Below are 19,165 nucleotides of genomic sequence, written 5' to 3' on the forward strand. Positions count from 1 at the left end.
TTTATAGTACCCTTTAATTGGCTCGCCTTACATGCTTAGTGTCATGTCCTCTTGTAAATGTCAATGTATCTGGTAACCTTGGCATGTGTACATATGTAAATAAAATTTTTTCTAAACACGTTCTCTCCAAGATTCAGGAGGAAAACGGCGCAAAAAAACGTGGACAAAAGAGAAACAAACACGACAGGACCAGCGCCTGGTCCTGTCTTGGCGCTGGTCCTGTCGTGTTTGTCTCTCTTTTGTCCACGTTTTTTTTTGGGCCGTTTTCCTCCTGAATCATGAACCAACTAGCCCAAACTAGAGTTCTCTCCAAGAAAACGTCAATGAGTGAATTAATCAGCCATTTAACAAGTACATCACTAAGTCCTTTCTGTCCTCTTTCGTCGCGCAGAGAAGGAGCCTCGCTGATGGTCCGCAAGCGGAGCCGCGTCGCGCCCGGTGAGATCAAGGCTATCATCGGCGTCGCGGCGCCTTTCTACCTCTCGCCCCTTCTCACTTTCGGCAGCCAGGTGAGTCTGGCTGCTCTGCCACGGGATAAGCACACGCCCTCCTTCAATAGGGTAAGAGTGCGGGCTAGTCGGTGATCCATTGCATATAAATACCAGCGCAAACAAGCAGGACACACGACGAAGAACGAGGACACACAAGCGCTGCCATCACCACTCAAGCCATCGCCAGTTAGCCTAACTACACTGAGATTTCCACATGAGAAAACTGACGTTTAACTAGAATGTAAAACGTATCGGAGGATGTGGAGTGGCTCGATGGGGCTGTTTCCAGAAAGTACAAGATTTTGTGCTAAGCAGCACTAAAGAAGAAACGTTCCATAAGGCACAAGGGTAAGGAGCAATGACCTAACCACGCAAGTATATTTTACTAAACGGCGTACATATGGTCACTGTTTTCCTGTTGTTGTTATTGTCGTTGTTAGTGGCTATTTACTAATAAAAAATAAAAATGGAAGGAAAAGGTGATGCTAGCCGCGGCATCTGCCATGGAAACCTGAAGCACCTAAGCTACGGCTAGCGGGAATAAAAGGGTAGGTAGAGGACAGGGAGAGAGAAAAAAATACCGACGATTACGTTACTTCCTAATGCGAAATTTGAGCGCAGCAAATAAGCTGTTTCACCTTTTCGATAGATTGAGGCAAAGAAATCGAGCAACACATGTATGCGCTATCACAGAATTTTTTTTTTTTTTCACACGTATTCGCAATTTCGGCTCGGGCGGTGCACATATACAGATCCGCCGCCACCGATCTGGCTCTCTGATTGCCACCGCACAGGGGTTGCATTGGAGGAGGAGCGAAGAAAGGAATTAAGTTCGAGCCGGCGCTTTGACAACCGGAGACTCGCAGGAAGAGGGGGGAGGGGGGCGGCGTGTACACCCAGCGGCAAACGATGGGGGCAGAAGCGCGCGCAGCAAGCGGACAACACGATAAAGGGAGGAGGGAAGAGATAGCAGCGACTGACTGATGCCGCTGACGCCGATAGCGCTGGGGGGATGAAAGGGGGGCGGAGCTGGTTACGAGGCCGACGCCGACGACGACGCGAAACCCAGGAACGGACGCCAAAGAGCTGCGCTCTAAAAAGGTGGGAGCGATAGAAGAAAGGCTAGGGGCAGAGCTGCAATATACAGTACGTACAAATACAAGATATAATATGCCCCAGCTGGTTGATAACATCTGACAGCGCAAAGAACCTTGAACGGCAACTCGGGCGATTTTCTACCCGTACTGAGTAAATGTTTGATTCATATTGCTGAAGGCTTTCTCATCTCAGTACGCGACTCATTTTTTACAGTACGCAAACAATAATTTTAAATTAGCAAAAATCTTGAGTTGAAATCAAAATTCCTACGCGGGGCCCGGAGAGCTGTTGTGTGACGTCAGTGATGAGGGCACAGGTTGGCAAGCAAGCCGTCCCGCGCCCGCTAATCGCTGTGAGAGCATGTCGGAGGGACCATCTAAAATCAGTAATTATTCCTCAGCGTCATCAGTCAGTGACAGTGACGATTCGATAATAAGTATTAGCACAAGCGATGCTCCACTTTCTGACGACCTGCCGCGACTACAGCGAGGCCCAACCGTGGCTTGTCGCGTTTTGCTCAGCTTCCCTGAGACCTTCACTGATGAGGTGGTTCAATGAATAGTGAGTGCTATGCAAAAACATGAAGCTGTACACCCATAGCCTAAGCACAAAAGTGATCCATAAATGCATGGCCCGGATACAGGTAAAGGTACAAAAATAATTTCCCGGCGTTGCCGCCTGAAAAAAAAAAAAAGAATACAACAGTACTCTGCATGCATGGCCAACGAGGGCAGGAGGAGTGAGCAATCTGGTGTGCAGCTAAAGTACTGCCGCAGGAAGCATTTTGATTTGAATTTTGAAGCCATCTATGGGCCCTGACAACTTGATGCAACAGGCCTGCGATTATACCGACCGGACGTTGCTTCCAGTTCACATTCTCTTTCTTGCGTCGATATCGACTCAACCGCCTCAACTGTCCAATTATTTTGGTTGCGGTTCGCATCTTCCAGCAGTTTTAAAAAGTTAGTTTTAAGTAACTAAAAGAAGACACCTTCTGTGTGTCTAATGTGTGAAGACTCAATCTACTTATCTCAGCTAGCTTCCTGCTCTTTGCTGCTTCTTGGTATATCGCTGGTTTATTAGGCGTTGCGTGCGGATTAACGTCAACTCGCTAGACCAAGCTTCTCCATTAGAAGCATCTTGTCTTGGTAGAAGACACGCATGAAATGTTCCGAGCACACATGCGTTCGGGAGTTCGAGGAGAATTTGAGGCGCCGGATAGAATGAATTGATTTGTCGCGTACCTTTTATCGTTGGGAAATTTATAGTAAATCACTGTTTGCGTTTTGCTGAATGATACATGCATCTCACATTAAAGCGCCAGCTACCAGCACCCGTTGCTCCAAGGACCTCAATGCACTAAGCGCGAGCTAAATCTACAAGGTGAAGCAACGATGCTGTTCGCAAGCAGGCCACTGTTCGTCTGCGCTGCGACAGGCTGTTAAAGAAATATGCGAGTATTACAAATCCACGCACCAAACTCTTCCCACCCCGTGCAAAGGGCTGGGGAAGATCAACGAGCGGGTACTCCTGCGCCTGCTCACCAACACGATGTTGTGCCCGGCAACTCTGCAACATTTCGATCCTCAATTCGACGGGCTGTGCTCACACTGTGGGGAGGTGTCTGACACCCATCCCTACCCCCTATCCCAAACCCCACCCGAGATGACTGGGAGGCGACCCTGTCCGGTTGCTGCACCCTCGAGGCCCAAAGGGCCTTAACGCAGCGCGCCCGGGCTGCGGCAAACGCCAATGGGGTACCTGTCTAGGCATCCCACCTAGTGGTTGTAAGGGCGTGACCCTTCAGGTCACGACCCCCAACACCTCTCCCTATGATTTAATAAATGTTTTCACCACCACCACCACCCGCGGTTCGCCGACCCCGTGCCACGCTGCTCCAAGCATGAGTACAAAGCTGCAGTCTAACAGGCGAACCCGCATCTATTTATCGGAACTGTGAAGATCAGTCTTCCTGGTAAAAATCGACGCCGAGCCCGGCCACTGCATTGCTGCCGTCGTCTGCTCCACACTACTTGCCAAGCTATTAACGAGCACAGGGTTGGCCTCAAAAAAAAAAATATCCGACGATTACGTTACTTCCTAATGCGAAATTTAAGCGCAGCTCATCAGCTGTCTCAGCTTTTCGATAGACTGAGGCAATGAATTCGACGGCGGCAACGGTAAGCTTCTGCTTCGGCGGCACGCACCTCTGGATTCTGGCGGCGACGGCGCTGAGCCTCTGCTTTGGCAGCTCGTTTAGAAGCAGCGGCAGATGAAGTACGTCCACCGGTTGCCTCCCTCATGGCTCAGAAAGAACTGGTGGCAGAGAATTAACTATTCATATAGGCAGGCGGTTCGCAGTGGCGAACGGCGGCGGCTATGCGTTTCGGCTCGGGAGGTGCGCATATCGAGATCCGCCGCCACCGATCGGGCGCCAGGAGCGCGCTGCGACGCTGGTGCGACATTAGACCAGTACTGTTTCGTTGGTATTTGCGTGTGTGTTTGCCGCTTCGCGTTTGATAGGGATGTTCTTATGTGTGGGTTTATCCAGCCAGGGCACCTTTGGTAGGCGCCCGTCCGTTACAAAGGGAAGGCTACATCATCATCATCATCATCATCATCACTAGAGCAGCGCGCTGGTTACGAGGGACAACAACGACGGCGACGCCGCGAGACGCAGGAACGGGCGCCAAAGAGAGCGCTTGCTGCCGCCCACGCCAATTCGGAATCATTATCACGGACTCCCGAAAAGCATGTCATCATTACTTGGCAGGGGAGATCTCCCCCTTAGCTACTTGCATTCTAAGACGGACTGCCACTGATCCAACACCGAAAAGAATCATTAGGGCTCCTGGCCACCAGGGTTTACGAGGTAATGAGGACGCTGACGCGGCTGCCCGAGCGCTTATTCACCGGGCTCCTCATCCTTGCTCTCCTCGCTCGGAGACTAACCAGCCGCTGCGGCGATTCAGGGAAATAATAACGCATCATAGCAACAACGATCGCCTTTTCCCGGCCCCTGCAAAGGGGCTGAGTAAGACGGAGGAGCGAACTTTAAGGCGCCTGCAGACAGGTACTCTACTCTGTCCTGCAATCATAAAACATTACGATCCTAACACGGATGGGCGATGTCCGCACTGTGGGGAGACCTGTGATATATTCCACATGGTGTGGGCATGTACTCAAAATCCCCACCTCCCCCCTTCCCCTACCCCTTCCCGAGAGGCATGGGAGACTGCCCTCCTCAACTTCTCCTCGCTTGAGTCCCAAAGGGCTCTGGTGAAACGGGCGAGAGACGGGGCCTCGTCATGCGGTGTCCCGGACTAGGGACGCCGACCATGCAACGGGGCCGCTGTGTGGCTCCCAAACTCTATTTCATGAAATGAAAGTTTTCACCACCACCACCTGCGTTAAAGAACGAAAAAACTGCTGGGCAGCGCGAGTCGCCAGTGCGGGGAGTTATCTTAAAAGTACTTTGAGAAAACTGAAGCGTTCTCATTATGCTCTTTGGTACACGAAGTCTTTATACCCAGAGGAACTTGTGCTACAAATTTCATTGACATTTCAGAGATTCGAAAAATGGACGGAGTTGCCCGTTAACTGCGCTGTTTGCAAAGGTGCGCGAAGCCGCCGCGCTCGAGTCCGGCTTTGAACAAAGATGTACCCAGAGCACCCCTTTCCTCTAAGGTGGTCAAAAAAAAAAATTACCGACGATTACGTTACTTCCTAATGCGAAATTTGAGCGCAGCAAATAAGCTGTTTCACCTTTTCGATAGTGAGTCAACCCCAGCTGCGGAGTTGGTTTCAGGGACAACGCCGCCGATGCCGACACAAACAATATGATACCCTCGCTTCCGCAGCGCTAAGAACCAGGTCTAGCCGTGGGAAGGTGATCACGTATTCGTCGACGTGCCGGGGCCTACGTGAAATAACCGGCGCGTCGGCAACTGAAGAGCACCCTATCCGCCACACAAGAACAGGGGGGGGGGGGGGGGGGGGTGGACCCTTTCCTCCTCTTTCTGCATGGCGGCGACAGTGTTCTATGCAGTCACGTTATCTTGACTCTCTAGCGGCGTCAGCGGCATCCAGCGGTATCAGTCGGTCGCTGCTAGCGCTGGGGGGATGAAAGGGGGGCGGAGCTGGTTACGAGGCCGACGACAACGCCGACGACGACGCGAAACCCAGGAACGGACGCCAAAGAGCTGCGCTCTAATTCGGCAGAAACACGACAACGGCGAGACTTTGGCCAATGTAGCTCACGCTACAAAATGCTTTTAAGGCGAAAGCCTTTTGCCTCATGATTGTGGACAGAAAGTTGTCAGCAGAACCTTGTCAGCAGAGGCATCACGCTTTTTACGAGTGTCTACCGAGATCTGTAAGACAGTTACTGCTTAATTTTCTTTCCTCAAATACAATCTTCATTTCCTTCATTACGGCCCCTCTTTCTTCTTCACTCCAACTTCCTCCCTTCCTCTACAGACTGATGGCGGGTGTCCACCGAGATATGTGAGGCAGTTACTGTGGAAATCCTTTCCTCAAATACAATCTTCATTTTCTTCATTACGGCCCCTCTTTCTCTTTCTTCTTTCACTCCCACTTCCTGGCTTCCTGTACGGTGCGGTTCGGTTGTCAACCGAGCTGACACAGAATTACTGCGCCATTTCCTTTCCTCAAAAAGCGTTGCATTCAAAGGGCAACGCATCACGGCGCCGAACGGGTGGTTGCGTTCTGTGGACTCCCTGCCAGCGCTACAGCACGCTGTCGTGTTCCGCTCCTAAAGGCGAGCCCCGCCGCGGTTACGGTGCTCGGCTGCTGACCCGAAAGACGCGGGTTCGATCCTGGCCGCGGCGGCCGAATTTCGATGAAGGCGAAATTTAGAGGCCCGTGTGCTGTGCGATGTCAGTGCACGTTAAAGAACCCCATGTAGTCGAAATTTCCGGAGCCCTTCACTACAGCGTCCCTCATAGCCTCCGTTGCTTCGGGACGTAAAATACCAATAGACATACACCTACACCTACTCCTAAAGGTGAAGCTTAAGCGTCAATAATTATCAGTTGATTAGTGGTTTGGTTTGGTTTATGGGGTTTAACGTCCCAAAGCGACTAAGGCTATGAGAGACGCCGTAGTGGAGGGCTCCGGAAATTTCGACCACCTGGGGTTCTTTAACGTGCACTGACATCGCACAGTACACGGGCCTCGAATTTCTCCTCCAAAGAAATTCAGCCGCCGCGGCCGGGATCGAACCCGCGTCTTTCGGGCCAGCAGCCGAGCACCATAGCCACTGAGCCACCGCGGCGGCATCAGTTGATTAGTATTTAGTGATTAATCAGTAACTCGTTATTCGGTAGTAATTTGTCATTACTTAGTAAATAGTCATTAATTAGTAATTTGTCATAACTTAGTAATTAGTCATTAATTATGTGTAAAATCGTTCAGCGGTGGCGTCACCAGTGCCACAGGCAGTCAAAGTGGTGCGGAAAACGCTTTCGCCTCTACGCACTTTAGACAGCCAAAGTGCCTCCTGAATTTTTGTCCAAAATTAGTGGGTATGGGAGTTTTGACATCATGGGGTACACGATGAAAAGGTTTCCATAGTTTAAACGCCTCCTTTGTCTCGCCTCCGGGAGCATAGATTTCGACGAGCCTGTACGTGCTGCTGCTGGTGGTGGTGCTCACGATCCTGGAGACGCTTCCTCTGAGCGTGACCGGCATCATCCCATGGGTGGCCGATGCGGTCATCCCGCTGCCCGACGAGCGTCCACCCGGGGACGTCGACGAATGGGTGAGGAGCATTTCAATTCCCTTCACTTGCCCTAAGCCTTCTTTCAAACCCTCGGCTTTGTCAAACGCTGTGCAGGTGGAACATGAATAATATGCCTCGAATAATCCAGCGCCACATTCCAGGGTGGTCTAGTGCCCTGCACGAAAATGCGTTCGGAAGCCGAATCTGATCAGCTAGGGCCTAAACAATAATATGCGCATGAGTTGCGGCCTCTTCGATGCTGTTATACTACGATCACGGCCGCTCAATGGAGAGCGCACTGGGCAGGGTTGCCGTTGGGAATTTTTCAGAAAGAGCCAGAACTGAAGCTAAAAGTAGCCAAAAGTAGCCACGCCACCTGATCTTGGCGCCAAATTTGTAGCCAAGTAGAAAAGAACCATTATTATAAGCAACTTTTATTAATGAACAATAAATAATATCATTTTGAATCGACACAAAAAAGAGTAAATAAAGAGCACGGAATTTTGGGCCTCTTGCTCGGCCTTCAAGTATCAGGTACGTTGCAAATAAATAAAAGTTCAGTCCGCGTAGTTTATCTATAGAGTAGATAGTATTCTTGCCGGAGTAATTTTGGCACACTCTATTCAATCCCTCAGCTGGAACTTTAAACGACGATGCTGTTTTTTCTTGGAGTCGTAGCCCAAATTTGATTCGCAGAATCGCCATAAGCAAGTCCAGCTTCATTTTGTTACGGATCTCTGTTTTCGTCAAGTTCACTCAAGAGAACACGCGCTCTGCATCAGCATTAGAAATTGGAAGGGTCCAAATTTTCAGTGCTCCTTGCGCCAGGCGTTGAAAAGGGCATTCGCCGCAAGTGTCCTTGTACGATGCCGCTGCGTGCCAGAAAGTCAAACATGATGCGCGATCAAGTGCACCGCTAATTCTCTGCTGCTGGCGTATTTCAGACTCCAGTTCGTTGGAGGAATATATGCGTCGAGGACGCGCGCGCGCATCAAGGCGACCAGGACAGCAATGAGGACAGCAAAGCTTGGAAATAATTGTTCTTTTCTGTTCTTGCTTGCTATTGTATATGCAATTGCAAAAAAAAAAAATGGCTAGTAAATGCGCCAAAATAGAAGTTCAAAGTAGCCAGCGTGAAATTTTCATCGCCAGACGGGGTCGAAAAGTAGCCAATTTGGCGCAAAGTAGCCACCAACGGCAACCCTGGCACTGGGTGCGGCCCGTCGCGTCGCCCGAAAGAGCCGTATTGCGCCTAGTTCTCATCGCCACCGCTGCGGCGCCACCGCTCCGGGACGAGTCCGGGCGGAGAGCTGTGCACAGCGGCCGAGGCAGTGCTTTCGTTTAGGCGTCCGCGCGGTATGCGCTTTATAATTGTAGCATTTACGAGCTGCGTTTCACACATTATGGTGATGCCACTTGCAAGTTTGCTATTGATAGCGGCATGTAACCATCACTGCGCTTTTCCAAATCGCACGTGCGTTTACACTGAGAATCGAGGCAGAAGTGCGCGTCGCCGAGCCGTCACCCATTCAGTTACGGGCGTTTCAACCACTGTAATAACTTATTATATATTACAGTCTTGAACTCGGGACAAGGTTTCAGGCCACTTATTCAAGGTGCACGTTTTGTAAACTTACGTTTGTGGTCGCAACATTCAGCATTGTAGTTCAGCCTGTTGCTCCGTTTCCGCTGGAAATAATTTCAAGTGGGCACCACCCCGTACGAGGGTCATCCCAAAATTGAGGTCTGCAGTTCCTTTATAAATCTAAAGGTATGTTTATTTTAAGCAAATTACAGATCACTTTAAAGGGAGACCATTCTTCTACTTTTCCACATAATCGCCGTTGCGGTCTATGCATTTTTACAGACGCTAGGGCAGTTTTTTGTATGCCCATGTCATACCATCTCGCCGCTATGCCGTTGAGGAAGTGTTTGACCGCGTCTTTCACTTCGTCATAATCAGTGAAGCGCCTTCCAGCGTGGTGTTCTTTTAGCTTTGGAAACAAGTGGTAGTCAATTGGTGCCAAGTCCGGACTGTAGGGTGAGTGGCTGATGACGTCCTATACAAACTGTTCTAGGAGAGCGATGGTTTGGCAGGCAACGTGGGTGCGAGCGTTGTTCCTCTTCTGTGATTTTGAATCGCCGGTCTGAGTTTCTTAAGGCTCTCACAATACCTGTCCGCGTTTACTGTGGTGCCAGGAGCCAAGAAGTTTACTAACAATACCAATTTTCGATCCCAAAACACAGTTGCCATGACTTTGCCGGCAGACTGTGTTCGCTTGAATTTTCGCGGCTTGGGCGAAGATGACTGTCGCCACTCACGTCATTCTTATTTGGTCTCAGGCGTTAAGTGGAATGTCTAGGTTTCATCACCCGTAACAATAGAACACAAAAATGTCTCCGTTTCATCTCCAGAACGCGGAAGAAATTCGCGGGAGGAGTCAACGCATTGTTGTTGATGGTCGTCTGTGAGCATTCGCGCAACTCGTCTTGCGCACACCTTCCGATATTTCAACCTTGCTGTCAAACTCCTATGAATAGTGCCTCTAGAAACGCCAGGAACCAATAAGTGCAGAAGTCGTTGAGTGTGATCCTCCGATATTGCCGCATCATTTCTTCGGCCTTCGCGACTGTCTCATCAGAAATTGACGGTCTCCCGCTTCTTTCTTCGTCGTGAATTTCCGTGCGACCAGCTGCGAACTGCCTACACCACTAGCGGAAGTTTTTAACATCCATGCAAGACTCTCCGTACACTTCCGTCAACTGGCAATAATTTGCGATTGGTTGAACGCTATTTGCATGAACTTCGCTCCTGGCGGTAGCGACAAACGGGAACTCCATTCCAAATGGTTGCCGGGCCAAGACTGACAGTCCCTTTCGCGCCGAGTCATGGCTTGTTTGGAAGACGGGGAACAATGAACACAGCAGTATAGCGAGCAGCCACGCATATAGTTTCCCTGCGGCCGCAGCCCTTTTGAGACCTTACTTTTGGTATTGCCCTCGTAAACATACTGCTGACACTAACCGTTGCAAAAGGAACAACACAATACAGCCAGTTCAACCGGACGCCAGCAGGCTCAGTCAATGTTTTGCGTTTTATTTTGAAGCCAGGAGATGCACCGAAGGAATTCAAGCCTATTTTACAAGCGAAGAACTTTCCTCGAAAGAGGTTTATGAGCAAGTATGATTTTTTCCACTGTATTGATGTTTCCTGCCCAATTGGTCAGCAGTGGTTGCATTAGCTTGGCTAGAAAGGCTTTGCAGAGGTCCTCGGTGTGACTGCGGTCTTCTCTCTCGCAAATAAACTCCGGACATTGCTCAAAACAGGGATGAAGGGCTGAAACCACCATGTTGCATAGCTTGCTGCTTCTGCGGGAACTCAATTGGTAACCGATCTTCGGATCTTGCGTTTGTGGCGCACAGCGGCACTCAGCAGTTGCGTGGCATGGTGTCGCATGCGCTTAGGACGCTGTCGACACGGGCACCGATGACAAGCACGCAGAACTAGCAGAACCACGCGGTCATGCAGAGCAGTTACAGCGAAAGCACGTGCCAACACAGCCAGCGCACTCCATCCGCGTCGTCCGGCCGCGCGTGCCGGTGGCGCCTTGTCACGGAGTGGTGGCGCCCCCGCGGAGAATAACGGCGGAAACTTGAACTTCTCCCAATACGCGCTTCCCCAGGCAATGGGGCGCGACGCGGCGGGCCGCACCGTGCTCCGATGCAAACATCTTTTGGAAATGAAGCGGAAGCTACGATTACGAAACAGGCCCTCTCTTCTCACGCAGCGGAATGCAGCCCCCGATTTCACTTAATAGTTTTAGTTTATAACCTAACTTCAAACTTTCCACGTCCGAAATTCGAGACAGAAACAGTTTTGTTCAAGAGGAACGAGCTTACAACACTTGGCTTAAAAATTTGAGAGGGAAAAATTCGGCACAGACACTTGAGACTGCTCGCGTGTGGGAATGCGAAAGCATCGCTATCCGTGGGTGCACTGACACCCACCCATACACACACGCGCATGACGCCGCCCGGAAAACTGTAGGACCAACTATTGCATCACAATTTTGATACAAAAATCGGTTTCTTAGGAAAATAAATGGCGCAGTAATGTGTCTCAGATCTCGGTGGACACCTCAACCGCGCCTTAATGAAAGAGGCCAAGAGTTTGGGAGGGCATACAATTGAAGGTGCATATGTCGTCGGTTGCAGCCTCTGTCGAAAGCTATCCTCCAATGTGGTGAGCACATGTCAGCTATATGCAAATAGAAATCGTATGACACTACCCGGAACGCTGTGGCACAAACGGTTGCGTCACAATTTTGGTAACATTGTTGTCGGGGAAAACTGACGGAACATTGAGGTCGGTGCCTTGATGCCTTAGGAGGCATAAGGGGGTTCTCACACAGCTTCCACCCTCGCCGTTCGATGACGTTCTACGTCACATCAGCGGTAACTCAGGACGTGCTACGTCCGCCGCTTAAAAACGTGGGTGGCGCTGGTGAACACTCCCAAGGTTAGGTTATTTGTAAACATAAATACCCCCGAAAGCAGAAGGTTTGACAGCCGTCGCCGTAGCTCAGTGGTAGAGCACCGGACGCGTAATTCGGAGGTCGTGGGTTCGGATCCCACCGGCGGCATGTGGTTGTTTTTTCTTCTGCTTTTCTAATCAATTAGCTTTAAGCGATAACATATTCAGTAATATTATAAATTGATAAACACCACAAAATAAATAAATTAATTAAAAATCCTCTGTGCCCCTTGGTTTCTGTGGCTGTTGGCTTCTCTCTCATATATATATATTGTCACGTTGTAGTGACGGCAGTCCAGTGGTCAGGAAGACATCAGCCAGTCTTGGAAACGAAGCTCTTTATTTGGGCTGACTTGCGCCCGCAAAATAACTGAATCACTCGGCGGCGGCGTAAGCAACAAACGTGCTCGTCGCTCGTCGAACTTCGAATGGCCGCTGCTCGCGGCATCGTTCAATTTAAAGCCGGTAAGGAAACTTCGAGATAGCAGGTCGAGACCATCTAGACTAATCTGGAAACACGTAGATGCAGCTTTTCATGGCTGTGAATAATCGAGATTAGTCCGGTCGCTTCTCGCGCGTCAAGAACAAAAATGATAACACCCCTTTTCTGCGGCCTTGCGCGAACGAACGGACGCTACATGGATACGTGGCAATATATATATATATATATATATATATATATATATATATATATATATATATATATATATATATATATATATATATATATATATATATATATATAGGGGAAGGGGAATGAGGGGCTCGTTATAAATATGAGAGAAGCCAACAGCCACAGAAACCAAGGAGCACAGGGGATTTTTTTTTCATTTATTTATTTTTTTTGTGGTGTTGATCAAGTAAGAATATTACTGTCGCTTAAAACTAATTGATTAGAAAAGCAGAAGAAAAAACAACCGCATGCCGCCGGTGGGATCCGAACCCACGACCTCCGAATTACGCGTCCGGTGCTCTACCTCTGAGCTACGGCGACGGCTGTCAAACCTTCTGCTTTCGGGGGTATCCGTGGGGATCCGTGGATCCGTGGATCCGTGGGTGGGGATCCGTGGGGACCCACGGGGGATCCGTGGGTTCGGATCCCACCGGCGGCATGTGGTTGTTTTTTCTTCTGCTTTTCTAATCAATTAGTTTTAAGCGACAGTAATATTCTTACTTGATCAACACCACAAAAAAATAAATAAATAAATAAAAATCCCCTGTGCTCCTTGGTTTCTGTGGCTGTTGGCTTCTCTCATATTTATAACGAGCCCCTCATTCCCCTTCCCTTATTTGCTTAATTGCTTAGCGAGGGCCTCGGTTCTGGCTGCCTTGATGCCATAGGAAGGACAAGAGGGTTCTCACATAGCTTCCACCCTCGACGTTCGATGGCGTTCTACGTCACACCAGCGGTAACCCAGGACGTTCCACGTCCGCCGCTTACGAACATGGGTGGCGCTGATGAACACTCTCAAGGTTAGGTTATTTGTAAAGAAAACATAAATACCCCCGAAAGCAGAAGGTTTGACAGCCGTCGCCGTAGCTCAGAGGTAGAGCACCGGACGCGTAATTCGGAGGTCGTGGGTTCGGATCCCACCGGCGGCATGTGGTTGTTTTTTCTTCTGCTTTTCTAATCAATTAGTTTTAAGCGACAGTAATATTCTTACTTGATCAACACCACAAAAAAATAAATAAATGAAAAAAAAAAACCCCTGTGCTCCTTGGTTTCTGTGGCTGTTGGCTTCTCTCATATTTATAACGAGCCCCTCATTCCCCTTCCCTTATTTGCTTAATTGCTTAGCGAGGGCCTCGGTTCTGGCAGCCTTGATGCCATAGGAAGGACAAGAGGGTTCTCACATAGCTTCCACCCTCGACGTTCGATGGCGTTCTACGTCACACCAGCGGTAACCCAGGACGTTCCACGTCCGCCGCTTACGAACATGGGTGGCGCTGATGAACACTCTCAAGGTTAGGTTATTTGTAAAAAAAACATAAATACCCCCGAAAGCAGAAGGTTTGACAGCCGTCGCCGTAGCTCAGAGGTAGAGCACCGGACGCGTAATTCGGAGGTCGTGGGTTCGGATCCCACCGGCGGCATGTGGTTGTTTTTTCTTCTGCTTTTCTAATCAATTAGTTTTAAGCGACAGTAATATTCTTACTTGATCAACACCACAAAAAAATAAATAAATGAAAAAAAAAATCCCCTGTGCTCCTTGGTTTCTGTGGCTGTTGGCTTCTCTCATATATATATATATATATATATATATATATATATATATATATATATATATATATGAGAAGCCAACAGCTTTTGAGCAATAGAGACTAGTACTAAATATGTTATCGCCAAAGGTAATTGATTCGAAAAACAGAAGAAAAAACAACCACATGCCACCGGTGGGAACCGAACCCACGACCACCGAATTACGCATCCGGTGCTCTACCAACTGAGCAACGGCGACGGCTGTCAGATCTACCTTCGAGGGTATTTATGCTTACAATTGACCTAACCTTGAGAGTGTTCATCAGCGCCACCCACGTTCATAAGCGGCAGTCGTGGTACGTCCGGAGTAACCCCGCTGGTGTGACGTGGAACGTCATTGAACGGCGAGGGTAGAAGCTGTGTCAGAACCTTCTTATGCTTCCCATGGCATCAAGGCTGCCAGAACCGAGGCCCTGTATATATATATATATATATACATTTACATGTATATGTGTATATACATATATATACATGTGTATATGTATACATGTCAAGACATGTATATACTATCGGTAATTAAAGTATGCGGGGTGCGATTTCTTGAAAAACGTTTATTGTAGCTCTACCTCGCTACCCGGTAGCCTGATATCTTTACCAGAGGAAGGAGCATGTAGGCCCCGAGTACCTCCATACATTTCAGGCAATTTTCTTGCGTGCCTGCGCTGGAATGAATTTGTTTGCGCACACGTCCCGTAAACTTTTGCTGGCGATAGTATATGCTTGAGTTTTCGTACCGACTGCTAGTAAACACGCACACGCACGCACAGAGCCGCCGCAGTGGTTCAGTGGTTATGGCACCCGGCTGCTGAGCCGAAAGACGCGGGTTCAATCACGGCCGCGCGGTGGTCTAATTTCGATGGAGGCGAAATTCTAGAGGCCCGTGTACTGTGCGATGTGAGTGCACGTTAAAGAAACCCAGGTGGCCAATATTTCCGAAGTCCTTCACTACGGCGTCCCTCGTAGCCGCAGTCGCTTTCAGACTTTAAGCACACACACACAGGGTCGCGCGCACCATCGGGTTGTTTTGGTGCCATCGGCTTTTTTTTTTTTTTTGCCACGGGACTAGTAATGCATTCGCATTGAGATATTGAGATCTGAAACGTTCAGCTGACCAACTGCCTGCGATTTTTGTCATGCTAGTGATTTATTATGACAGGAACTGAATTGAACGGCTCCTAACTAGCTTTCAGCTGGAGTCGAGAAGTTAGTGCAATCATGCCTCTGAAATGAATGTTTGAAACAAAAACCAACCAACCAATCATTAAATCATTCATCCAATCAATCAATCAATCAATCAAATCAATCAATTAATCAATCAACTCGGCGCCGTTCATTACCCAATGATAGGTCCGTTGCACTACAGCAGCTCCTTCCTTACACGTCCAATGTGGCGGGCAGACTCGGAATTTTCCAAGCGATTAGTTATGGAATAGCCTTCGTTAACAACATTATTTTCTTTTTCTCACTGCTGTCTTGAGCATTTGAAGATCTCAGCGCAGTTTATAGCGCCAATATTATTGGCGTCATGCGTGTGTGCGTTAAAATAACTATGTTGTGCTCGATGGCACTGTTATATTTAACTTAAAATATTGGGACTATGGTTATTTTTGAAAGTCCCTTAAAAATGTTATTTATTTGTTTATTTACTTGTTTGTTTGTCGATTGTTTATTTGGGAGGCAGGTGGACATGGTCGCCATGGTGGGCCTGCTGCTGCTCTACGTGGCTGTTGACCTCACTCCGCTCTGGACCCGCACGTCTCTGTGGCTGCTGAGCTGGCGCGGGGCGCGCGTCAAGCCCCTGTTCGCGGCTGTGATGGCGGTCGCCTTCACGGCCTCCCTCTTCCTGCCGGCCTCCTTCGTCACGCTCGTGCTCGCCGCGTTCATCAACCGCACCGTGCGAACCATACAGGCCAGTCCAGTACACGCTATGTGGCGCATAGGTGCACGTTTGTACACGCAGCGCTTCCGCTGATGCATTCACCGCTGATGCGCAGCTCGTGGAAGGGGAGAAGCCTCAGGGTCGGTACGACGAGGTTGACGTTTCCGTGGAAGTGTTTTACTCTTCCCGGATTTTGAGTAAATTATGTCTGAAGTAGGTGGGCAAAGCGTTGTTCTGCAGCTTCTGGTTTATGGGGGCTTTAACGTCCCAAAGTGACTCAGGCTATGAGGGACGCCGTAGTGGAGGGTTCCGGATAACTTCGACCACCTGGGGTTGTTTAACGCGCACTGACATCGCACAGCACATGGGCCTCTAGAATGTGCAGCTACTGTAAAAATACAATAGCCACGACCTGCATGACCAACATGCTATCAATTGTTCTTGCGGTATCGGGCATCAGGTTTTGCGCTTCGAGGAATGAGGATGTGTGCATTAATTTCAAAGCTGCGTGAGCAAAGTTGAACCTCATTAGAAAACGCGTACGGAGAGAAAACTGAGCAAAGCACGAACAGCATGGAAAAATACACTCGCAACAGTTTATAAATGTTACTGGTAGTATGAAGAATAATACAAATGAATGCAGAAAAAGATTGCAGTTACTAGTTACGTAAGACTGCAGTACAAACTCGGGGTACGCAAAAATTAATCCAATGCAAGAATATTCTTCCTTAACAAATCTTCTTTTAGGGAACTGTGTTATATACTTCATCGCGGATACAATTTAATGGCAGCTGAAGGCGATTCCCAAATCGTAGGGACCACGAACATTGCTGAATGCTTCCCTTAATTTCATTTTCGAGAATTACAGGAGCATACTAGGAGATGCATTTTGGTAATCGCCCGCGACATCGAGGCTTTCAGGAGCTACGGGCAGTCTTTCTTCATGGTGACAAATGGAATTGTGTAATCTCGCCTGCTAAGGGCACTGCCGCTATCACCATCATTTCAACACTTATGGAACTGAAATATTTCCCACATGTATATATGAGCCACCAAGCCATCACACACAGGCATTAAAGATACGTTTGCCGGTACAGTGGCGTTGGCATTACACGACAGGGTGCGAGGATGGAAGTGTAGGGGAAGAGAGAACGAAGCAGGTGCAGCGCGCCGGACTGACTAGTCAGCATGCGGTGACGTTGTGTATGACGCAATTGCAACGCGCCGCACTGAGTGGTCCGAGCACAGTGACGTCCTGTGCAACCTAACAGAGGAGGCAGATAAAAATCACGAGGGCCCTAAAGGAACTTACACGCGAGTAATACGAAAGCATTCCAATTCTTTTCCAGTCCTGTTGTAATATTGTTCTATTCCTTTTTAGTTGGTGCATTTGCAAATACTAGTTCGATTACTGGTTAACGTTTCGTATTTTCCCGCTTTTGATGACGTTTCACCGTTACGACCAATCACGAGTTTTATAACGGCTCTACTTTTTGGGCGACGTCCGGTTTTCGTGTCGATGAGCCGCCTAATGCTTTAGAATTAATAGTTACAGTTGCCGCTGAATATCATGTTACACCTTTATCCAATTTTAGTCGACGAGTGCCGTTTCCCGTCGCAGGATCACATGGCCGAGTGCCTGCACGAACAGGCCCAGAGGCACGTTGCGCCAGGGCGGTCACTAAAAGCAGCGCCCAGACTGAGCATGGACCTCTCTCAGCGTAGCCGACGGTCGCTGCCAGAGTTAGGCTCCAGGCGGGCCACAATCACCTCACGCGGCTTCCTTGGCCCAGGTGCGAAGTCGGGCAGTTCCTTCGGGTAGCCCTGCGCGGGACAGTTGAGCCACGACCCTAATGACACTCTGGAGTTCACCTGTCATTAATGACTTGCGATATCACCTTCCCTGCGACGTTAGCTGCACTAATCGCAGACGAGAGTTAAAAATTGAGCCGTAAAAGGACAGCAGCGCGAAAAACCGGACAACGGACGAAGCCGAAGAGACAAAGACGAGCGCTGAACTTCCAGCAACTTTTATTATGAGCGTTTCACACATGTATACATTGTCCGCGTTAAGATTATCACCTACGCATGCACAAATAGGCCAGCTCTTCGTCTGAGAGGGCAACGGTATAGGCGTGAAGACGCAGCCCTGCCCGAGTCTAGAAATTCATTCTCATTCCACCATTCCCACGCGACACGTTGTTTGCGTTTCTTTATTACAGTATTGCTCGCACAGGCGGGGAAATAATCTTGCAAGCAAAACAGTGAATTATGAGAAAACCGCCATATCATTTGCCTTCACGCTCATTTTTTACGTTGTGCTGTTTGACCAACGTACATCTTTCCACAGCTTGAGGGAATTTAATAGACTGCACTTGCTCATTCTCAAACGGCCGCCTGTGCTTCTTGCCGCAATCTCGTTGTTGAGTTACCTCCGGGTCAGTCATTCTGCAAAACTGCTGATTGCGACAGAAAAGCTGCCAAAAGCAGAAAAGCTGTCACATTCTGCAAAGCTCTGAACATGCAAGCGAAAAGGTTTTGCCCGTGTTTGAAATGGTGGTGAGCCTTCTTGACGTAAAGCAGTAACTCCCTGTCAATGGTAAAATTAAAATTTTTGCATATTCAATACTGTTTTAGAGGTGTTCGCGTTTGCTGGTGCTGTGAACTGCGCACTAACAAGACGCTTCTGCCTTTCAACCTCCCCATTCAAAGCTCATTAAACGATCCATTGCCTTGTCGTGCTTAAAGAGTGCGCTCGGCAACTCTTTCCTGCACATTATCTCAGAAGCGTTCAACCATGAAGCCGAAAAAGTGTTGAGTGCCCATTACCGGCAACACTTCCTGATGTCAGTCGCAGAGGGTCTTCTGAATATGATGTCCACAAAGGTACGAATGATTGACTCCAGCACAAAGCGTAGGCAGAAGGCAGCAGTCATACCTTGCATCCACAGGTAGCTACATAATCCGATAACGGTGGTCCAGCTTTACGACGTGAAAGAGGTGTACTCTGCACCCTATAAGCTGTCAAAGCTTTGCGGGACGCCTGACCAGGAGGAAACTCAACGAGATTACGCACGAATGACAGGCGACCATTTTGTTGAGTGCGCCGAACGTGTATGCATTCTATCAGATTTCCTTCAATTGCAGAAAGACAGACAGA

General features: G+C 48.9%; 1 protein-coding gene across 1 annotated transcript; it reads left to right on the forward strand.

Annotated features, from left to right (window-relative positions):
- The first annotated feature begins 407 nt into the window (after positions 1 to 407).
- On the forward strand, positions 408 to 18,022 carry LOC149365081 (uncharacterized). The gene is made up of 3 exons (XM_089568783.1): positions 408 to 509; positions 7,222 to 7,371; positions 15,808 to 18,022. Exons 1-3 carry the CDS (start codon positions 408 to 410, stop codon positions 16,096 to 16,098), a joined length of 543 nt encoding a protein of 180 aa, XP_089424909.1. The 3' UTR covers positions 16,099 to 18,022.
- Positions 18,023 to 19,165: the final 1,143 nt, after the last annotated feature.

The sequence above is a fragment of the Amblyomma mixtum genome, chromosome 2, assembly GCF_055824585.1.
Source record: "Amblyomma mixtum isolate Tamu chromosome 2, ASM5582458v1, whole genome shotgun sequence".
Taxonomy (NCBI): domain Eukaryota; kingdom Metazoa; phylum Arthropoda; class Arachnida; order Ixodida; family Ixodidae; genus Amblyomma; species Amblyomma mixtum.